Source organism: Oreochromis niloticus, linkage group LG4 (assembly GCF_001858045.2).
Source record: "Oreochromis niloticus isolate F11D_XX linkage group LG4, O_niloticus_UMD_NMBU, whole genome shotgun sequence".
NCBI classification, from domain to species: Eukaryota; Metazoa; Chordata; class Actinopteri; order Cichliformes; family Cichlidae; genus Oreochromis; species Oreochromis niloticus.
In genome coordinates this window covers 34,643,473-34,667,064 of record NC_031969.2, presented here as the reverse complement: position 1 = coordinate 34,667,064, position 23,592 = coordinate 34,643,473, and the positions used below count along the sequence as shown (strand labels likewise).

The window sequence follows — 23,592 nt, the reverse complement described above, 5'->3', positions numbered from 1 at the left end:
TCATGCGCTTCAGAGCAACACACACACACACACACACACACACACACACCCTCTGCTCCCCTCCCCTCCCTCCTCCCCCCCGCTAGCCAGCTCGCTGCTAGCTCCGCTGCTAGCTCCTCCTGCCTCCGTGATCAGACGCACCGGCTCCATTCACATCACGGTGCTGTTGGGAAACCACCCCGCTCTCAGACCCTCTCAGACCCGCTGACGGCTCACAGAAGGGACGCCTCGTGTGTCAAATAACTGAAGATGATTAAGCTCTTTTCCCTGAAGCAGCAGAAGAAAGACGAGGAATCTGCTGGAGGAAACAGAACCGGAGCCGGGGGCAAGAAAGCCAGCGCGGCCCAGCTTCGAATACAGAAAGGTAGGCTCTGTTAGCCGAGAGTTACCCACCGGCCACGGGCCGACACCGAACCCACGGGACCCAGGGCTCTCAAACCCAGACCCGGTGTTGCTGTAGCTCACTCGGGCTAACGGCTGGCCGACTAACTGCGGCTGAAGCTGGTGTTAGCTACGGCTGCTAGCCCGGCTGTGCTACATGAAAACAAAACGCAGGCTAAAGGTGTTAGCACGCAGCTAGCAGCAGCTAGCAGCTAACAACACGAACCCGGAACACATCTGCTAACAGCTAACAGCTAACAGCTAACGCCGGACAGCCGTAAACACTGACGGCTAACGGCAGCTAGCCTCTAACTGCTGTGTCAGTTCCGTGGGGTCCACTTCTACTCAACAGCAGGTGAGGTAGGAACACAGGGACTCACTGGAACACCTGAGCACAGCGCCCACCTTTCTGACCCGCTATCCTCCTCAGGTGCAGGTCAACCCGAAGGGCTGCCGGGCGACAGGTGAACGCAGATCAGAGCCCGGCTTAGACTGCAGGGTTAGAACCAGGCTGAACCTGTGTGGTGGATCACAGTGGACTCTGAGGGTCCTGCCTGCCTGTCAGACGCCTTGTGAGTCACCTTGTGTGGGTGACCAATAGGAAAACAGGCTCAGGTCCCTATTCTCAGAGTCCAGCTCACCTTATCAGGATCTGTCTAAATTATCAGCTCTGTCTGTCTACTTTGCAGCATCTGACCTGGACAGGTCTGAATCCCTTCTCAACTTCTAAGTGATCTGCTGGAATGGGCCCGCTGTTTTCCATGGATCTGATTGGCCGGTTTTCGGTGGTTTCACACCTTTTGGTCTCTTATCTGGAGGATAATCGGAGCAGGAGTGACACAGGCCAAAAGGCTGGGCGTTGATGCCCCAGCCCCCGGACACCAACCACCTACTTCTTCTTCTTCTTGCCTCCACCCACCTGATGAATGATTTATGGGGTCGCAGAGATTTGGGGTCCTCAGGGTATCTGTAGGCCCGTGGTTCTGGGTTCCAACCTGTGTTTAGCATCTCTCTGAGACCTGAGCGACCACCTGGGCCCGCTCTGTCCCACCACACGGGATCAGTGCAGTTCTGAATATGGTCCAGATGTTTTGGTGCCTTAAACAACAAAAAGGGATCCAGTGGTTTCAGAGTCACCCCCTAAACCTGCGAGAACATGTTTTTGTTTTTTACATTTGGAAGTTGTTCTTCCACATTGGCAAAAAAGTTTTGACACATAAAAGTTGATTAGATTTGTTTCATAATGGTCCTTTTATTTCTTTACCTCGTGGGTCTAGGCCGTTATTTCTCATTGATGCTCATCTAAGTTGATTAAGGAGGTTTGTGTTCTTTTCTGGAGGTTATTGAGATTTTGGAGATGATGACATTTTTGAAGTCCTAAAGAACACAATATGTGGAGATTTTTAAGAATATTTAAAGAGGTCCAGAGGTTTTAGAAGTCATTAAATGCCAAGGTGAAATGGAGAAATGCTGAAGGAGGTCTTGGAGAAGGTCCCAGTTCTATCTGAAAGTGTTACAGATGTTGTTCTGGACTTTTAAGTCTTTTGGGACAGTTCAGAGTCTCTTGTGTCAGCACTGCTTTTTCACAGGTCCTAGCATACAGACAAGGTATTTAGAGCTCCAGATGTTTTCGTGAGCCTCTGAAAAGTGAAAGAAGAAGAGATGAAGGAGGTCTTTGATTCCCGAGGACGAATCAGAATCAGTAACACCTGCCTGTGTTTGTTTTTCAGACATCAATGAGTTGAACTTACCAAAGACGTGTGAGATCAATTTCCCCGATGATGACGACCTCCTCAACTTCAGACTCATCATTTCACCAGACGAGGTGTGTGTGTGTGTTTTCATTCAGAGACGTGATTGCATAAAAACTTTATTCCTCTCTGACTTTGAGGACAAACACCTGTGAGAGATGCAGGTATGCATCAGTAACACGAGCAGTGCTGTCTGTAAAAGCAGTGAAACACCTCCACCTGTGAGCGCAGGTCCGGTTTCAGACGCTGCTACACCAGAGCCGATTGTTCCCACTCATGTGGCACACAGGTGTATGAAACCTCAGGATGTACAGAGTGAGGATGAGGGGCTGAATCGGGAGATGAAGATGATGCTGAGCTAACGAGTCTGCCTCTGTTTGTCTTTTTGTGTCTCAGGGTTTTTACAAAGGAGGAAAGTTTGTCTTCAGCTTTAAGGTGAGAAACAGCCGTCTCTCTTTCTGCTCCACCCTCGTCTCCACTTCCCTCTGAGCTCTTTAACCTGAAATAATCCTGAAACAGTCTGACCCTCAGCAGCCTCCACTGGTCTTCCAACAGGTCTCACCTGTGTAAAGTCCGGCCCACAGCGCCCTGAGAACATCAATAAGAGGCTCACTAATGTAGCTCCATTAGTTAATCATCACTTTATTTATAAATTTGGCTTCCAATGATGATAAAATCACTTTTTTCTTCCATTTTCTCCACGAGGCTCTTGTTTTCTCTGGTGTTATAAATCAGGTGCCGCCTTTCACTCAGTGTTTAGATGTCCTCATGGTTGAGCTGTAAGAAGTGAAAGTCCTGAGGTTTCTGCAGGTTAGCCCATAAAGGACTAGCAGGTGGATTCCTCTCTTAATCGCTGACAGACTCGTGTGACGTTCCACGGTCCTGCAGGTCTCCCGAGTCCACCTGGTCTTCCTGCTGGCCTGCCTGCAGACTTCCTGCGGTGGCGGCTGCAGGCCGGTAGGAACGCCGGTGGGGGTCAGGAGAGGAGGCTCGTCACTGATGATTTACAGGAAGACAAAGAGATGTTTTGATAAGCGCGTGGCTCGTTTTAATGCGTTTAAATGATAGTTTTTATAGTTCAGGATCAGGGCGGACCGTCACCGTTGGCGATGGTCAGTCGTCATGGGCATGGATGTTCTTGTTCCAGGCTGAGGTGACTGTACAGCAAACTCTAAAACTCTAAAAAACAGGTTTGAATTAGTGTTGGAGTTTCCCTGCTGCACACAGGGCCAATAAATGAACACACCACCACTAACCTTTGGCCACACAGCTCAGTCTTTGTCTCTGACCATCAGACTCTTCTCCTGGACGCATTTGGTTCGTCCATGTGGGCAGGTACACATTTTGATTTTGGAGCAGGTGCTTCTTTCTTGGTCGGCACCCTCTCGGTCTGTGGTGATGTGTAACTGGCTTCACTGTGGGTCATGGCAGGCTTGAGTCTCGGTGGTTCCTGAACATCCCAACCAATGTGGTGTCATCTGAGGGGGACAGTTTGGGTCTTCTTCCAGGCCAAAGTGGTGACACATCTGAATAACCTGACCTTGTCAAAATAAAACTCGCTTAATAAAAGACGTGTGTATCTGAGCCTGTGTGGATCAGAGAAAATCCAAAACAAATGCAAACTTGTTCTTTAGAGTCATTAAAGGAGTCTGCTGTACGTCATTCAGCTCAGGGAAGTCCAAGGAGCTCGGGAAGGAAGCCAGCGGACTTGTGTTTGGTTGTTGAAGACGTTTCATCTCATCCAAGAAGCTTCTTCAGCTCTAAAAGCAAAACACTCATCTGCATCTAAAGGTCAAAGGTCACTCTATCCAGGATGCCAGTGTTCACATTCGCCACCTACACTGCAGTCTGAGATCCTTCCCAGACCCCTAACGCCCACTCAAAACCTGCATCAGGGGACTTCAGTGGGTCACATGATGGGGTGGGGCAAAGTCTCACAATGGTTCCAAGACATCTGCTGATAATGACCCACACCCTTTTCACACCTTGGCTCATGTGATGAGTCACATGATGAATACTCTTAGGGCTACTCCCACTAAAATCTGGGACAGAGAAGCTTCTGGGATGAAACATCTTCATGAGCCTGTTCTTCCAACTCCTTTGATTTTTGCTGTACAGTCGTTCCATCCTGACATCCACGCCTGTGATTGGCGCAGACTTCTGACCTCACCTGTAGAGTTCCTAATCTAATCTCAGCTCAGAGGGTCTGGCGGCATCAACGCCGTCATCGCCGGAGGCTCGTTAAGAAGCAGGTGATCTGACCGTGTGTGTGTGTGTGTTTCTGTGTTTCAGGTAGGACAGGGTTACCCCCACGACCCCCCAAAGGTAAAGTGTGAGACGATGGTGTATCACCCCAACATCGACCTGGAGGGCAACGTCTGCCTAAACATCCTAAGGTGTGTGCGTTCTTAAAATCAAACTTGAGGTCACACTGAGGTCAGACAGGTGAGCGTTTCCAGGTGAGGTCTGCTGCTGCTCACCTGTTTCTTCTTCTCCACAGAGAGGACTGGAAGCCCGTGCTGACAATAAACTCCATCATCTACGGCCTACAGTATCTATTTCTAGTGAGTGCGCATGTTTTCTCTTCTGTGGCTCAGTGCTGCCCTCAGCTGGTGAGCGTTTTGTAACGAGATATTTAACGACGGTTGTCGCCTTTTCCTTCCCCGTCTCCCCCCGCAGGAGCCAAACCCCGAGGATCCGCTGAACAAGGAGGCGGCAGAGGTCCTGCAGACGAACCGGCGACTCTTCGAGCAGAATGTCCATCGCTCCCTGAGGGGCGGCTACGTGGGCGCCACCTACTTTGAGAGATGTCTTAAATAACTTGGCGTCCCATCATCCTCTGAGCTCCCTCCCATCCCACCTCTCCCCTCCCAACACCTTCACTACTTCTCCCCCTCCTCCCCGGTCCTGCTCGGTCCTGCTTGTTGGCTGAAGCAGGAGCTGTGGCGACAGGAAGCAGCACGCCAGAAGACGCTTTTCTGTTTCAAAACAAAAGAAGAACCTCATCCTCCCCCTCTGCCCTCTCCCCTCCCCTCCCGTTTCTCTCTGTTTAACTTCTGAGACGCAGCATTGAACCGTCGACATGCCGCCGCGGGACGCCAACACACAACATACACCTGAATGGACTCAAAAAGATGGCTGCCAGCAGACGGCCGCCGATAATGATGATGATGATGGACGGGGGAGGGGGAGGGCAGGGTGGTCAGTGATGGCCATGATGCTGGTGATGATGATTATGATACCCATGTGATTTTTTTTTTCTTTGTTTTTGTTAGTTTTCGAGTTTTTGGCGAGGGCGCCTGACGTCAGTTAGAATGGACCCGCCCCCTTGTTGGTTACATGTAAGTCCACTAGCAGCAAACTCCAAACCCTCGCCGCTTCAGTGTTGTATGGACACTTGTGGGCGGAGCTTGTGACCACCTGTAGGCGGAGCCTTAAAGCCATCTGCTGTACATGCAGGTGTAATGATAATGTCAGCACAAGGGGAGGGGCTTGTAAGAGAGGACGGGGCCTTAAGCACATGCTCCATTTTTTATTTTTTTTCTTCTCCAGCATTTTGTGGGTGCCCACACCAGAGGGGGAGTGGCTTGTGGGAGTGGGCGGGGTCTGTTAGCAATGCTAGGAGATGCTACATGTTTTTGATTTTTGTGTGTGCCTACACTGGAGGGAGGGGCTTGTTACTCCGCAGGTGGTGTGGAGGTGGATCTTGATTTTATGTGAGGGGCTTGTTAGTGCCATTGGGCTTAAGGTGGTCACATGACGCTCTGCAGGTGTGGCGGGTGGACGAGTTTGGAGTTCGCTGCTAGACGGAGACATGAAGACATGGGTTGGTGGGATGGGTGGGGCTGTTATAGGGTGGGAGGGTTATGTTTAAAGGCTTGCAGGTCTGGGGGCAGGGTTATGGGGGGAGGGGGGTCGATTTTCATTTGGGGGGGTTGTGGGTGGGGTTAAGGGGGAGGGGCTTAAAATGTTACGATTCTATTGTGTATATTGAAACCCCGGCTGTTCACACTGACTGCAGTATGATTTATGTTAAATAAAATATGAAGTTGAATGATTAGAGCTGCGCTGACGTCACTTCCGTCCTCGATCGCCACAGATGATGTCACCAGTTTGGGGGGAGAAGTTTGAAGATGGTCAGGTAAGGCTCTGCGGTGAGCTCTACGCCTCGGTGGTGTAAGGATAACGTGAAGCGTGAAGCTCGTGGTGCATATTTCTGTGCTGATGTTAATACCTGAGCAGACGCCTCAGCACCCTGGGACCCCGCCCTACGGTAGTCAGCTGATCGTGGAATACCTAGGAGGAGAGACAGCGGTGCTGGCGTGCCGTTTCAGCACCACGCTTAGTTTCAGTGAGCTTGTTACGACCAGGAGCTGGAGCTGTAGTAACATGGGTGGGACAGTAGGGGGGACTGAGCTAATAACCTGCTATTAGGAAGTTGTCGGACTGTCTGGCAGGTCGGAGCACACAGCAGACGTTTGACATGTGAAAGGTTTAAACAGGGACATGATTTCTGTTTCAGCGTCACTGATGACAACCATGGACTCGTGCAGCGAGCGTGCGTTACCTGGTTCTTTTAATCTAATAACGAGTGTCAGGAATACATTGTTTAAAAGCATGTGACTTGTTCTGAGCTCAGATTGGTCCTGAGATTGTCCTACATCAGAGAAACAAGCTGGAGCAATGGTGGTCAGCAACAGAAAGTAAAACAAATCATCAGAAGGTGAAAATGAAGAAATGGAATGAAGAATTTCTGATCAGAGCTGTGAGGTGAGGGTCGGGTCTGGACGCTTAGAGGGATTTTGCAATTGTGGTGTGATCCCAGATCTGAACCTTGACCTGCTGGCTGTGGGGTGCATCCATGTAAGGCTGGTCTATGGTTATGTGGCACATCGCCGGTGTAGGGGTCCTGCCCGTCTCTAATCTGTAACCCTCTGACCCTCTGAAGTCTGGATTCCTCCATCTGCTGACGGAGCTCATCCAACACCTGTACCGCCCCTCACTCACCAGCTGCATTCATGTCAGACCTTTAGCACAAAATTTTATTGTGACATCGTTTATTTTTGATCACAGTAAGTTTGTGTTTCAGCAACATGAATAAAAACAAAACAAAAAAAACCCACCAGGTCAACAACCTCAGTTCTACTTTTCTTTATTTAACAAGATCACTTTTATTTCCAACATTATTCGACATGTCTCAGAATCTACAGGAAAAACAAGCTTTACAGTAAACGGACGTTCATACTTCCCAAAGTGGCGTCTGCCAACAATCCGAGGTCACACTGAAACGTTTGTTTTTCATAAAATATTCTGTCAGTTATTAACTATCACCATGGCTGCAGTTCCTCTGACGTCCACTAGAAGCTGCTGCGCCCACCCCCCGAAAAAAAGGTTGCCAATATGTTGCCAAAAAAGGCAACACATTTAGAAAAAAGATGAAAACAGAATTTAACTATTGTTCCATAAGCTGTTACATTAAACATGTGACGTATTCATGACATCAAATATTTCCTTTGAGTTTAATAATTTTATATTTAATATTTATTATTTCACGAAATCTCAGTAAAGGTTTAGTGTTACTAATCTTTTAGTTTTACAGCGTTACAAAAACAAACTGGTTACACAAAGTGAAAACTTATTCTTTATATCATTTTAATTTTTTAAAAAATTGGTTCCCTCGATTCATTTGATGTATTTTTATGACCATATTTACAAATTTAAGAAGCAGCTCTGGCTGTAAGAGCACATCATTCTTCAGTGATCAATATTACAAAAATCATCGGCTGTCAGGATCTAACGGCGACAAAACGAGACAAACATCCTTCGTTGTTTCAAGTCTCACTGCAGAGTCTGGAGATCAACGTGAGGACTATTCGACTCCACCCGCAGTTCCTCTCAACTCTTCCCTCTGCTCTTAGTTCGCTCAGCGTGGACCCTCCGGTTGGTCCTGGTTCTGGTCCCAGTCCCTCAGGCCGGGTGCTACAGCGTGGTGAGGAGGATCAGGGGGACTTCTTTGTCTCCGGTCCCCAGCAGAGGAAACATCCTCTCGGTGAACTCGGTGGATGTGTGGAAGCTGTAGATCTCTGAGCCTGACTTGACGTTGTAAAAGGATACCTGACCCTCCTCCACGTCCAGGAACACACCCACCTGTCGCAGCTTGGGGTGGTGACCTTTGACCTGCAGGTGAGACGCAAACAGTTTGCGATTAAGACGAGTTGACAGAAGCTGCAAACTGTCAAGAAGCCTCAAAGTGTGGAAGCCCACTGGTGCCAAAAGACACTGTGGCATTTTTGTATTTATTAAAGGACTCAAAGTTTAACTGTTGCATTAAAAACATAAATGACGGTGTGAAAACGAAGAATCAGTTTTTAGATTTATTGCTTTTTAGAAATAAAAACCAAGTTTTTGGTATGAATCTTAATTTGAATTTTTTTATTGCGCTTTACAGGATGGACCTGTTTGTATCCTTCTTGCCTTAAAATTTTGTCATTAACACACGATAGAATTAATTTTATTAGATTTTAAAGTTATTAAATGTGTGGAAATGATTTTGGGTACTTTTTGCGATAACTTATTTCAATTTAACATATAAAATCTCTAAATTTAAGTCATGCTGACCAAAATAATGTTTAAGTCTGAATGGCTGCTTTCTTGCGGCACCAGTGGCCTTCCGTACGTAAAGTGCATGTGAAACGTGGACTGGACCTTGGTGAGCGGCGGCGTGGTGAGCGCCCTCAGCTGGCTGCTGCTCCACCAGATGGCGTAGTATCCGTGAGACGGGCACATATCGAACAGACCCTTCCTCTGAGCCGACTCGCTGACCACGCCCAGCTTCCAGTCCTTATTCTCCCCAACGCACACCTGAAAAACACACCTGAGATCAGACTTGGATCCTGCTAACCATTACTGAACCCAGTCCCAAGGTCGGTTGGGTCCTGACCTCCCAGTAGTGGCGCCCGGAGCTGAATCCCTCCTTGGCGAGGATGCAGGACCAGACGTCGAACCTGTGCGGGCTGTTTCTGTAGAACTGCAGCTTCTCTCCTCTCTTCACCTGCTTACGGTCCTCGGACAGGATCAGGAAGGGATACGCCGTCACCGGGTTCAGCGTCACGTCCTCTGGAAGCAACAAGCACAGGTAAACATAACAGCAAGGCCCCTCTGAAATCGTCATCACAATGGCTGAACATGCAGGAACACTGAAAAACTCGATCCAGGATGATCCAGACACCTCACGACAGGATGAGTAAAGGTGGACTTCTCCTATTTGAGCGCTGGAGTTTCATATCAGTGATTTCAGAGTCAGCTTCAGTAACCCTGTGAGTCTGAAGATCAGACCACAGAGGCAACAAAAGGGGAGGAAATGATGTCGTAGAGAGGGCACATACCCTTTATGGTCGACTCGACTACATGAGTTGCATCTGCCTGGCAATTATGAAGGGCAGCCAATCAGAATGTTCAGAAGATGAAGAGAGCACCTGCGCTGAGGCCCAGTATCTGATACAGGAGGATTATTTTGAACTGTGAATCATGCAAAGCTCCTCTACAGTCCAGAAATCAAATATACAACGCTGGATCCAATGAAGCACCATTACTTATCTTTGCTTAGAAATATATAATTTGAAGACCTCACCATGAGGCTAAACCTGCAGTTCCTCTGATGTCCAGCAGAGACAGCAGTGAGTCAGCCCCCCATGTTCAAACTTTACAGCAGAAAAAAACATGTTTACAGCCTGAAACACAAACTGTGGATCATTTAAAATGTGCTTTATTAGGGGGCGTGGCCTCTGTGACTGAAAGGTGGATGGTGACACAGGCGGCTAGCTTCACCTGAGCTGGACCTCTGGACCGTGTTTGGGCTGTTTAATGAGATCATGTGACCAGTAACGTGGCTGTTGTGAGCAGTGGCGGTCCTAGCCTGGGACCTGGGCGAACACTCCCACATAATTTCCTTAGGGATTAATAAAGTATTCTGGTTGTTTCAGGATGACCTGCCATTATCCAATGACACATCTGCTTACCTGTATCTTTTGCTCGTTTCTCCTCCTCTTCTTTTCTCTTTTTTCTAAACTGAGCACCTGATGGCTTTGAACTCTTCTTGTCCATCTTCCATTGGTTTTAATTTTGCACTCCAGTATGAACACCCCATCTCGAGGATCACCACAACATAACCTAACAGACCTACACCTTAGTTCACAGATTAACTTTGTCTAGGGTTTATTTCTGGGACTTCGGACAACCCAGGATTCAGATCATGAATACATAATGGGCTTGGATTTACAACATTATGAATGAAATGTGCTCTATTTGGAAGCAGCCGGCCCCCCTCCCCTTTCGACAGGTTATGTGTGAGACTTTAAATCATCAAACTGTAAATTATAAATTTTAAATTGTTATTGATCCCTTTACCCCGAGTCCTAAAGTTTATATTTATTTTCTTACTCTTCTTATATTTATTGTTTGTTTACCTGCTCTGCTGTAACTGGAGCCTCGTCGTCTCGTCTCTCTATATACTGGACTGTCTGTAGCGGAGATGACAATAAAGTTTACTTTGACTTCAGCAGCGCGCAGGCGCACCGAGGGCTCTCGCGCTCACTTTTCGCGTATAGAATTTCGAAAAAACATCGGTGCAAATTATAAGTCTGTATCATAATGTCCGGTGTTTTCGTGTTTGTTGTTTTGTTTTTATTTTGTTTATTTTGCGAGTTGGTTAATAGATGCTGCTCCAGCCAGCCAGAGAATCCCCCGCCGCCCCGCCTCTCCGCCCTGTGCCGCAAGCAGCAGGCGCACCTCGCAAACGGAGGGCGCCCTTACTCCCAGCAAATGGGCGATAGAAAACCGATCGGTGCCTGTGACATTCCCAATATGCGTTGGCTGACGTCGGGGCAGCATGAGTACGAGTAAATTTTTTTTTTTTTTTTTGTTTTGCCGATGCCCGTGATGCCGCCCCGGGCAACCGCCCGTGTCGCCCGTATCAAAAACCGCTACTGGCTGTGAGGTAACTGTGGCAACAGAGCGTCTGAGGGGGCGGAGCCAGAGTGTTTTAGTTGGATGTTGCCGAGCATTAGCTGGCAGCTGTCTGTGTGAATGCAGTTATAACCAAACCCGACTGCATCAACCGAAACACCCAGAAACCAAAACGCCGAAAACCTCACCCATGTAGAGTCGGGCCTTCTTGTATCCTGTAACAACAAATGAACACATTTCATCAGCAATCTGAAACAAGCTCTCATCTCTTCACAAACCTCCCACCGCTCCAGCTTCTCCAACAATCACCTCCTAACAACTCAGTGTTTTTATCGTTTCACTTCATCTTTGTGTCAGCATTTTAAAAAAATCTGTTATCTTTGATTTGATTCATAATTTCGTTATCGGTGTCTGAAAGGCTGACGGTGAGCATCCGTGTCTGCTGCACACTCACACAGGTACGTACCTGACACCTGTTTGCTCTTCTTTAGGTCTGAAAGTAGACAGGAAAACACTGTTATTCTTTCACAATAAAAGCCCCACAACTTGTTACTCATTTCCTCAACATAAGGAATTGTGGGGTGAGCAACACTTCCCTAAACAAGTCAACCTGTCGAGGTAAGGATCATGTTATCACTAAACAAGTGGTTCCCACAGCAGAGACAGAGACACTGTGGACATTCACAGGGCACAGGAAGAAAAGTGAAGTAGGAAAACTTTAAAATAAATAAAGTGGTGTACAAAAGAGCCAAAATACTGCACATCTACATCTGCTGATCTGAAAGTTTGTGGTTCAATCGTGCTAAATATCACTGGGCATGATACTGACCCCATCAGAGTGTCCACGTGTGTGGACGTGTGTGGACATGTGAGGACAGGAAGCGCTCAGTGCTCAGAGTAGACCAGTGCTATATAAGAACCGGTCCATAGTTTCCTCTTTCATATGTACACAGAGTGCAGTGAGGTGATGATAATATACATTTATAATCGGCATGTGTTTTAGTGCGTGGTGTCCTGAGTGGACCTGCAACAGCGCTCCATCCTACAGTGTGGCCATAACTGTCTGCTGCTGACGGAGCTCGCTTCCCTGACTTATTCTGGCTGGATAAATTCTTTCCCTCAGTAAGGAGAATAGAATAGAATCACTCTTTATTGCAGGGCTCCACAGAGGAGCGGTTCCTAAGTGCTTGGAATGATCGGGATGTCGGGGATTTGAACCCGGAATGTGGCACACCTGCAGGTAGATACAGGAAGTGACCTCTGACCTCTCACCTTTCAGGGACCACTGGCTTTTCCTGAGACTGGCCGTGCTGGCTCTCAGACTGAGCATGCTCTCGGCCGCCATCATGTCACCGGCTGAAACTGAAACAGGTGAAAGACACGATTCAGAGGAAACATCTGGAACCCACCATCTGCAGACTGTGCTGTAACATCTGGAACTCACAGGAGTCTGCTCGGGATCCTCGGGATCCTCGCAGTCCTCGTGAGCGGATCTCCCCGGTCCGGATCTCTTCCATCTTCTCCTTGACCTCGGACAGAGCAAGCTTCACCTCGCCCAGCTGGAAGTGGAGCACCAGCTGCGAGTCGTCGTCCGCCTGGGCCTGCTGATCCTCGGCCAGAGGAGCCGTGGTCGCCTCGTATGTCTGAGGGAGGAAGAGGGGTGATGAACAGGGCCTCTGTCGTGATTCTGGGATCGGTGGCTGCAGGCGTCCTCACCTTCAGGAAGGCGATGTGATCCTGACTGGTAGCCTGTGCCTCCAGTGCGGCTCTCCTCTCTGTCAGCAGGCTAAGCTCCTCCTCCAGGCGGTTCACCATCCCCTCCCCCTTTGTCATCACAGCATCCAGCTGGGTCTCGATCCCGCCCACCACATGAGACCGGATCTGGTCCAACGAGCCAGACAGGTCGTCCAGCAGGTGTTCCACCTCGCCGCGCTCTCTGTCAGCGTAGCTCTGAAACACAGACGGGTTCAGATGTTTGGTGAGGAAAGAGCAACAACGCCATCATCCTCCACCTGCTCCACCCGCCCCCCACGGGTTTTTACATAAGGAACAAACAGGTGTGTCACCTGGAGGTTGTCCAGCTTCTTCTTCAGCTCCGTCACACGGATCTCCTTCTCCTTGATCCGGTTCAGGATCTCCTGCTCGGTCCTGGACACCTGTTTCTGAAGACGTAGGCGGACACAGTTGATTCAAAGAGCCACAACAAAAATCACTTTGGACCAAACGATGAATTTGACTTTTTGTATTCATCTCTAAGGATTTATTTTCATTCCAGAATGTTTTTTCATCATTTTAAAATCTTTGTTTTTCATCATAAATAAACAAAAAAAAAATCTTAAAAATTGCAAAAATTGATTAATTTCAAATAAAATTTACAAATTTACAACAAATAATGTATTTAATAATAAAATAAATGACAAATTGTAATGAAATGTAATGAGCAGCATTAATAAACATAACAGCCAACCAAAATAAGATGAAATAAAGAAATTGAATCAAATTACTTTAATAAATGGCGTTCCCAGGAATAATCTGGGATATTTGTACCTGCTTGCTGAGCCTCTCAGTTTGCACGGAGACGGTTTTATGCATCCGATGTTCCTCCAGCACGCAGATGGCACAGATGCAGCTCTCACACGTCCTGCAGTACACCTGCACAGGTGAGCCGCTCATCAATGCAGAATATGAACTGATATGGAAATGTTTTACTTATGTGATAAATAAAATCAGTTATTAAAATAAAACCAAATAATTTTTAAATTTGTTGAAAATATATCAAATGTGGCAAAATATAAAAAAATAATTATTGTAACATCTGAAAATGACCATTTTAAAATAAAAAAAAATATTTAAATGTTACATAAACATCAAATCAAGTAATCATAGAGAAAAATGAATACCTCCATCAGGCGCCGGTGGACGGAGCAGGTGCGGCCCCTCAGGGCCTCCTGGGGGTCCATCAAGGGGTGTTTGGCGTAGAATGGCGTAGTGTGATGTGGCTGCACGTGCTCAGTGCAGTAGGAGGCGGTGCAGGTGAGACAGGAGCTGACGGCGGGCTGTTTGATTCCCGTACAAACGTCGCACCACACTACGTCCCCGTTCGCCTGAGCCGCTAATGGCGCAGGCGTCAGGAAGGGGTTGGTGTTCATGGCGCCTGCCATCGCGGCGCCGGGCGTCCCGTTACCGAAGGGCGACGGTAACGGTGCATAGTGAGTCTGTTTGTACTTTTCTGCGATCTGAGCGAAGACTTTGTTGATGCTGAGTTGAGGACGTCCTTCAAACTGATGTTTGCACAGTGGACAGGTGGACACGGCGCTGGACGCCCAGTAACCACCGATACACGCCTGTGGGCACAGGACGCACCGGTAATCCACTGCACCTGAACGCACCCCCAGGTGGTTTTCTGTTTGCATTACTAACACTGCTGCAGACCCTGTGATTGGTTAGTTCTTAAAATGCTGTAAAGCAGGATGAATACCTGACCTGCTGAAAACAGCAGCTAATCAACACCATCATAGTAACAACAACAACAATAATAATAATAACAACAACAACACTCAGAATCGAGAGCAGCTTGTACAAATGAAGCATTTCAGGATGCGACGAGCAGCAGAAACATGTCAATGATCACAGATTTGTTTACGTTTTCTGATTATTTTCAGCTCGGTGAACCTTGAGCAGCAGCTTCCAATCCCACGCACAGCGCCCCCTCTGCTCACACCTGCAGGTGGGACTCACCTGGCAGAAGTTATGTCCGCAGGGGGTGGAGACGGGGTCGGTGAACAGGTCGAGGCAGATGGAGCAGGTGAGCTCCTGCTCTGTGAACAGCTCCGCCGACTCCGCCATCGTGCTGCTCCTGGAAGAGGACACAGAGGGGGCGGGGTTTAGGATCAGGCGCTTTAACATCTGTAACCTTCCAGAGCGTCACCGCCCGGCGACCCAGATGTTCTGACTGATAAACTTCAGTCAGAACATCTGGGTTTGCTTTACCATCGCCTCACCGTAACGATGCTTCATGGCCACCAACCACACCTGTGGGTGCAGCAGCAGACCCGAGTCTGTGGGTGTCTCCCACAGCTGTGACACGGAGCAGGTCGTGTCAGGCTGCTGGTGTTCGACGGTCTTCAATCATCAAATCCACTAAACAAGATGCGCTGCAGGAATGAGCCGCTCCACCCACAGATGCTGCTGCATATCAATAACCCAGCTTTCCAGCGTGTCAGGTTCATTGCCATGAAGCAGCGTTGTGGTGAAGCGATGGTGGAGCGGGCGGAGGAGGAGGCGATGTTTATCTGCTCAGACCTGCAGGACACCCACACCAAACCGCATTCCTGCTCCAATCCCGCTGAACTCTGACCCAGAACCACAAATACCAGCAATGAGTCAGAGCCCGGGGACAGACAGGTGGTCAACACCTGCTCAGGCCTGGACAGGTGGAGAGGGCGGGGCCAGCTGTTTACAGGAACCTGCTCCTTTGTGTTCCTGTGAGGTCACAGGTGAAGCTTCCAGGCCTTAAAAGATTAAAACTGTGTTTTTAAGCCGACACGTGAAGCTGCAGTTCAGAGTGAAGCAGGCTGAGGCGTGTCTGCGAGGAGAGGCTGACGTGCGGCGGCGGGAGCATGGCCTCGGCGCCCTGCAGCATCATGCTCAGTGAGCTCCCACTGAACTGGACGCTCTGGATGCTGATGGAGAGGCAGCCGAGTGAGTCGGGTGGGCTGCTGCGCCTCGGCCTATTTCCTCCATGAGGTTTGAGTTTGGGGTTGGTCACAGGAGATCGGCAGCAGGTTTATTCAGCTTCACTGCGCTGGAAGAACTGGTTCTGATCGCGGTGCTGATAATAGCACGACCGCCTCGGCTGCAGCGTCACCGTGATCCTCCAGTTTGTCTTCATGCATGCTCAGTCATCCAGGTAAGGAAATCCCGAAAGGTTGATGCTGTTCGTCTGGAAAACGGCACATCCAGACGAACAGCATCAACCTTTCGGGGTCCTCCGGCTTGTTCGAGCAGCTCCACCCTTCATCACTCTCAAAGCCAGGACGCACCACTCCTCTTCATCAGAGGCCGAGCAGCGAGTGTGAGGTGATTCATGTCTGATGAGATCATTTCAAACAAACTCACCTCATCTTCACTCTGAGCTTCAGCTGATTTCATTCCCATCAGGACCAAAGCGTAGCTCCGCCAACATCTGGAAACACCTGCACATCTACACTGTAAAACACTCTTAGAGCAGCTGATCCCCGTGGATGGGAGAGCGCTCACACACCCTTTTATAAACCAGTAAAGTAGTCCCGAGTTCCTCGTGACAGAACAAACAGGTCAGGTGTTTGGCCCTGATGATTTCGGCTCTTTGGATGGGAAACATTCAGATTTGTTTTTTATTCCCCGTCCTCGTCCATCAGGGAGTCTCACGTGGCGGTCTGGGTCAGTTTCACTCTGGTATTAAGTTGGATGTCCAGTCTCTGTCTGAAAGAACGCTTCCAAAAATTCCCCAATTCCCCAATCCAGAGCTGGAGCAGTTCATCGTCTGTGGAACATGTAAAACAAATCCATCGGGAAGTTTCAGAGGAATCCTGATAAAAACCAAATCGTCCGCATGACGTCTGTGAAGTATGAAGTCCACACCTGCACACTGAGGAAAAGTCTGCTCACTTCAGAGAAACATGGCCGCTGATGATGAAGCAGCACCAGGATGGACTTAAACAGCCCACCTGTTCTTAGCCACACCTGCACAGGTCACCAGCCAATCACAGGGCTGTTTACCACAGCTGATCCTCAAGACCAGGGGCCCGTTCTTCGTACCTCGCTTACTACATCCAAGATCAAATGACACATCCAAGATCAAATCATCGCGCTAACTTTGAGCTCGCTAATCCGGTTCTCCGAACACACCTGTTGTTGACGATTAGTATAGCTGGATGAAGTAATCTGAGATCACTGGGTGGCTTAAAAGGGGCTACGCATCGATAGTAGAAACATTGATCGGCAACTCTGTGATTGGTCGGCGAAGATGTCGAAGGAGCGCGCACAGTATTTTACGGCAGCAGACCAAGAACTCTTGATTGAGGGATTTCAGGAGTTTCAGAGTTTAATTAAAACGCAGGGGAACACTGCAAAGGCTGCAAAAGCAAGGAGAGAGGGCTGGCAGAAAGTTGCTGACAAATTAAACTCGTAAGTAATTTATTATATTATATTCCATCATATCCTCTTTCACATTAGAGCCACAACAGGACCCACTAGAACATGGGGACAAGTAAAAGTGAAATATAAGAATATTCTACAGAATGGTAATATTTATCACTTATATTGCTTTTAGTCTCTTGAAAAGAGACCCTGAAATAATCTGTTTGTTTATTTATAACAGCAACCAAGAAAAGGGCAGAGCAAATAAAGACAGGTGGTGGTCCTGCACCCCCTCGTCACACCCCGGCAGAGGAGCTGGCCCTAGGGTTGAATGCCACCAGACCCATTGTTGAGGGCATCCCTGGGGGCAGCTCTTCCTTAGACCAGCAGCCGGGGTGCAGTAGCAGCAGCACCTTCATAACTGGTAAATGAGCTCATAATTCTATTTGTACAATGTAAAATATTTGGTTGTTGCCTTAATTAAAATGCTTTTTGTACTGTGACATTTATTGACATTGTGTGTTTTTTTGTGTGTAGTTTCACATAACACTCCATCACTTTTACCTGTTCCCATGCAAGGGGTGACTGAAGCATGCACAGTAAGTTGCGATATATATATATATATATATATATATATATATATATATATATATATATATATATATATATATACACATATATAGATCATCTGCAGAGGAATGGCTTATTTGAAGCGTTTCAGTCAGGTTTCAGAGCTCCTCACAGCACAGAAACAGCTTTAGTGAAGGTTACAAATGATCTTCTTATGGCCTCTGACAGTGGACTCATCTCTGTGCTTGTCCTGCTAGACCTCAGTGCAGCGTTCGATACTGTTGATCATAATATCCTATTAGAGCGATTAGAACATGCTGTAGGTATTACAGGTACTGCACTGCAGTGGTTTGTATCATATCTATCTAATAGACTCCAATTTGTACATGTAAATGGAGAGTCCTCTTCACACACTAAGGTCAATTATGGTGTTCCACAGGGTTCAGTGCTAGGACCAATTCTATTTACATTATACATGCTTCCCTTAGGCAGCATCATTAGAAGACATAGCATACATTTTCACTGCTATGCAGATGACACGCAGCTCTATCTGTCCATGAAGCCAGGTAACACACACCAATTAGTTAAACTGCAGGAATGTCTTAAAGACATAAAGACCTGGATGGCCGCTAACTTTCTGCTTCTTAATTCAGATCAAACTGAGGTTATTGTACTCGGCCCTGAAAATCTTAGAAATATGGTATCTAAGCAGATTCTTACTCTGGATGGCATTACCTTGGCCTCCAGTAATGCTGTGAGGAACCTTGGAGTCATTTTTGACCAGGACATGTCCTTCAACGCACATATTAAACAAATATGTAAGACTGCTTTCTTCCATTTGCGCAACATCTCTAAAATTAGAAATATCCTGTCTCAGAGTGATGCTGAAAAACTAGTTCATGCATTTATTACTTCCAGGCTGGACTACTGTAATTCATTATTATCAGGATGTCCTAAAAACTCCCTGAAAAGCCTTCAGCTGATCCAAAATGCTGCAGCAAGAGTCCTGACAGGGACTAGAAAGAGAGAGCAGATTTCTCCTGTTTTGGCTTCCCTTCATTGGCTTCCTGTTGAATCCAGAATTGAATTCAAAATCCTGCTCCTCACATACAAGGTCTTAAATAATCAGGCCCCATCTTATCTTAATGACCTTGTAGTACCATATCACCCTATTAGAGCACTTCGCTCTCGCACTGCAGGCCTACTTGTTGTTCCTAGAGTATTTAAAAGTAGAATGGGAGGCAGAGCCTTCAGTTTTCAGGCCCCTCTTCTGTGGAACCAGCTTCCAGTTTGGATTCAGGAGACAGACACTATCTCTACTTTCAAGATTAGGCTTCAAACTTTCCTTTTTGCTAAAGCATATAGTTAGGGCTGGACCAGGTGACCCTGAATCCTCCCTTAGTTATGCTGCAATAGACGTAGGCTGCCGGGGATTCCCATGATGCATTGAGTTTTTCCTTTCCAGTCACCTTTCTCACTCACTATGTGTTAATAGACCTCTCTGCATCGAATCATATCTGTTATTAATCTCTGTCTCTCTTCCACAGCATGTCTTTATCCTGTTTTCCTTCTCTCACCCCAACCGGTCGCAGCAGATGGCCCCGCCCCTCCCTGAGCCTGGTTCTGCCGGAGGTTTCTTCCTGTTAAAAGGGAGTTTTTCCTTCCCACTGTCGCCAAAGTGCTTGCTCATAGGGGGTCATATGATTGTTGGGTTTTTCTCTGTATTTATTATTGTGCGATCTACTGTACAATATAAAGCGCCTTGAGGTGACTTTTGTTGTGATTTGGCGCTATATAAATAAAATTGAATTGAAATAGATAGATAGATAGATAGATAGAGAGAGAGAGAGAGTGTTAAGTAAATAATACCCTGACGGGAGAATCGATATCTCTCTATGAGCACACCGTCGCGCTGAGCTAAAGGATCCCGTCTATCCCGCAATATACGCTAAATTCTGTAAACTCTCCTTATCAATCTTGCACCTTCCTTGCTCGCGTACAAACGGACAGGACATGGCTGCGACAGACTTCCCAAATCCACCTTCGCTTTTATAGCCGTGGTCTCTCATCTTGATTGCACGTAGTAATTTACTATTACTACTCTAAAATATGAATTACATCTGACATGATCTACTACATGTAATAGAATGATTAATAGTACATTTCCCTTTTTTTAGGAAATGACCTGTATGTATCTGTATGAAATCAATAAAAGAATCAAATACTGCATTATCTTTAGTTACATTGATAATATTTATTTATGGTAAAACAGTGGCGAAATATCGCTCTTGCTTTCATATAACTGCAGCGGACATACCTGAGTGGCCGCGATCTAATCCTGTTTACATAAAGTAAACCTGCTCGGGAGCAGGTTTACGCTTACAGATCTGTTGCTATGACAGCAAGTCCCGGATGAGCTTCGGAGAACCGAACGATCCATGATCACGCGAAATCGTCAACAATCAAATCCAGCTAACTTACTTAGCGAGGTACGAAGAACGGACCCCCGGGCTGGCTATTGATTCACAAGGTCCCGATTCAATTTGATTCGATTCAGTTTTGACTCATTCAGTCAGAAATATCATAATTCTGATAATTTATCAGTTCATCTCCACATTTTCTGTCTTTGTATAACACAAAGCTGACACTGTGAGACTTGATCAGAGGTGTGAGCATCACAGCAGAGGCCTTTGTGTCAAAGTCACTGAGGATAAAACAGAAACTCATGAAGCAGATTTTCCTGGCCTGGCTTTTTAAAGCAGATAAGCTTAAAATAAAACCACGAATCAACATGTGAACATGACCTGAAGTTTACATTTGTTCAGTGTGAATAGCAGAGATGAGGCTTTGCTGTCAGAGGCCAACAGCACTGAGCACAGCAGGAGACTGGTGCGTGATAAACAGAGAATAATGCAGAAAACAGAGATGTGATGGTAAACTGGTCTCTGAGTGCACTGAGAGAGAGAGAGCTGTGCAGGAAGTAACAGCCAGAGTCAGAGGGAAGTAATGACGATGTTTATCAAACATGAAGCGTAGTTTGATCTTCTGCTGCTGGTTCGGTCAGTTTTGGTCAGAGTGATGAAACCTGCAGCTCAGAATCTGTGAGCGGTTGGCTTTCAGCCCGACAGCGTGTCTGTGGACGATCCACGCTCTGTGTTTACATGTTTGTGCTGAATCGATTTAATAAATCCCCCCAACCCCACTCGAGACCATGTAATACGTTTATTATTATTATTTTGATTTTATTTTGTAAAAGCTTCCACCTGTAACTTCCTGTTTTAATGGTGGAGGTGCAGCTGAATCTGTTCCTGCATTATTTCCAGAACAGGAAGTGAGAGCTGAGTGGAAACTCAGCAGCAGCACAAACATGTCCAACATGTCGGAGCGTGGATGCGACCACGCCGCGCGATAAAAGGTTGAGCCTGCCCCGAGTGCTGCACGCAGACCATCGGAGAATTTAGACTCATTGACAAACACCTGTTACGTGTTTCATCACGCGCAGCTCTGCGTGTCACAGTGAGTCAGCGCTGAGATAAGATCAGCACATGGAAATAAGTCAAGTCAGAGTCATTTTAAATGAATGTAACCGGACAGATTCCCACAGAACGCCAGAGATATGAAAACAGTCTAAAAATGTGATCATCAGTTAAGTTTGTTTGTTTCAAAGCTTCAAAATGAGCAGAGAGTGAAAAAAATACTTCATGTAACTTCAGATCATCTGAATTTCTGGGTTAAAATTCTGAGACAGCAGTAAGAACATCCTGAACTCTGGGACGGCGGCACTTCGGTTTGGGCTAAATCTGAACCTGAGTCCATCCTCAGGGTGTCTGTGTGGCTCGAGGCAGCCACCCAGTCTGACACCGCCTCCACTGGGGCGGGAAGGCGTCGTCAGGTGTCTGCACGCCGCCGTAGCAGCACGTCGTCGGTGGGTTAGGACCAACGCGTCCCACTCAGTCAGGACAAACCGTGAGTGAAGCTCAGCAGCTGTTTGTGGTTTCGGTTTAAAGGCGCTGCTGTTCCATCAGCACACAAAGACTAACTGTGAACCCAGCAGCACCACAGCTTCACTTCGGTCTCCCACTAACAGCTGCTCGTGTTTAGTGAGCGACAAGGTGGAACAGGAAGCAGAGAAACACCTTTCCTCGTCACAGCAGCCAATCAGATCCTCTCTATGACCCAGAAACTTCAAACATTCAGACATCAGCGTGTCTGCAGCTCAGTCTTAGTCCAGACTGAAAGTAAAAGCTGGAGCTCAGGTGCGAGCCTCTCCACAGGTGCTCAGAGTCGATTACAAACAGGTTCAGACTTTGGTTGTAAAGAATTTGTTTTCACACGTCAGGTTAGACATCTGAAATCAAACCTACAGCAGGCTCCACCTGCAGCTCTGACTCAGGAGGCCAAACTCACAGAACACCTGCACAGGTGCGCTCGCCTGACCAATCAGAGACACAGCCAAACCTAAACTCTCTCAGCCGCTCGAGTTTCTGGAACACATTTTTGTTCCTGTGATTTCAGATCAGTCTGTGAGTCCAGATCATTCTACGTGAAACAGGGAAAAGTTCTTACCTTCCTCTCTGTCAGGTCAGCCGTTTCTGGATCCTGAAACTCTGGTTAGTGCTCCTCTGTGACGTCAGCATGGGCGGGGCCAACAGGTGCAGAAAGCCGTCAGGTGAGTTTGGTGGGTGGAGGTGTTTGTTTATGCAGCTGGGAGGTGAGATTGTTGCTCCTCCCACTTTCAGGCACATTTTAGCATCCGATCGATCGGAAACACGATCAGATCGGATCCTTTTATTGGTTTTTTAAAATGTTTCAGTCACAAACTTTAAAAACGAAGAAACATTAAAATGATCTTCTTATAACTTCAATCATGTAATCAGACTTCAAATGAACCCAAACTAAATGAAATAACAATAAAACAAAAATGCATCTAAATTATAGCTGATGAAACAAATATTAGTAAACAAATGTATTATTCAATAAAATAAATGTTATAAAATAAACATGAAATAAAACATTGTTATATTTATTTATTCATTTTTAATAAAAGCTTGAATAAAACAGAAAAAAATCTTTAAAAGTTTATTTTCCAACAAGAATTTGACCTTTGACCTCTGGGACTGTGATGGCAGCAGGTTGGGTGATGCCTGGCTCAAGGACCAAGTTAACGTGACGGCTGGGAGCGCTGACGAGTTTTTGGGAGTGATGCGAGTTTTTCATGCTTCGGCCTGAAGGAGGCGGACGGACAGGACCGAGGACATTCCTGCAGCAGCGCGCGAGTGTGTGTGAGAGCTGGTAAATCCAGTTTGATGGTTATCTTCCTGTCATCTGATTGGTCACTTCTGCGACTTCCTCAATGCTGACTGTTCATGAAACAGCTGTTTGCTGTACGGAAGCTCAATGATGCCAAAACAGCTAAAAAATCACTAAATTCACTTGATGATGTAATCAAATCAAATCAACCAGTGGATCAGTGGAGACGTCACCTGTGTGCGAGGAATTATGAGACAAACTGTAGAATTTTATTATCTACAAATTTGGCCTTCCAACCTGACCCGTATGTGTCATAATGACCCATTATACAGAGAGAGTGTGTGTGTGTGTGTGTGAGACCCTGAATGTTTTTATTAGACGATGAGAGCTAATCAGTGATTTCTGTGATAAGATTCTACAAAAGACTATTTTATTTACAATTATTACAAACCTGCAGCAGTCCTTAAAGAATTCATCTTTAATTAAAGCTCACTGAGATGTAATTTATCAATAAAATATTTTATCTGAACTCAAATTGAAACTTTGTGTTTTTAAG

The 23,592-nt window shown here is 46.8% G+C and overlaps 2 protein-coding genes and 1 long non-coding RNA gene across 3 annotated transcripts; 2 read left to right on the top strand and 1 right to left on the bottom strand.

The window, feature by feature from the left end:
• Positions 1 to 79: 79 nt before the first annotated feature.
• ube2m (ubiquitin conjugating enzyme E2 M) lies at positions 80 to 5,774 on the top strand. The gene is made up of 6 exons (XM_003442548.5): positions 80 to 364; positions 2,112 to 2,206; positions 2,529 to 2,567; positions 4,425 to 4,528; positions 4,633 to 4,696; positions 4,812 to 5,774. Exons 1-6 carry the CDS (start codon positions 250 to 252, stop codon positions 4,950 to 4,952), a joined length of 558 nt encoding a protein of 185 aa, XP_003442596.1. The 5' UTR covers positions 80 to 249; the 3' UTR covers positions 4,953 to 5,774.
• Positions 371 to 2,040, top strand: LOC112846645 (uncharacterized). The gene is made up of 2 exons (XR_003219758.1): positions 371 to 736; positions 812 to 2,040. It is a non-coding gene; the product is annotated as an uncharacterized LOC112846645 (long non-coding RNA).
• Positions 5,775 to 7,267: 1,493 nt separating the features above from the next.
• On the bottom strand, positions 7,268 to 22,482 carry btr30 (bloodthirsty-related gene family, member 30). Its single transcript, XM_005469176.4, has 13 exons — positions 22,353 to 22,482; positions 14,835 to 14,952; positions 13,997 to 14,440; positions 13,644 to 13,748; positions 13,163 to 13,258; positions 12,813 to 13,046; positions 12,541 to 12,739; positions 12,369 to 12,458; positions 11,563 to 11,589; positions 11,285 to 11,311; positions 9,073 to 9,248; positions 8,838 to 8,993; positions 7,268 to 8,309 (listed from the first exon to the last, which is right to left on the bottom strand). The coding sequence occupies exons 2-13, from the start codon at positions 14,940 to 14,942 to the stop codon at positions 8,112 to 8,114; spliced, it is 1,860 nt and encodes a 619-aa protein (XP_005469233.1). The 5' UTR covers positions 14,943 to 14,952; positions 22,353 to 22,482; the 3' UTR covers positions 7,268 to 8,111.
• Positions 22,483 to 23,592: the final 1,110 nt, after the last annotated feature.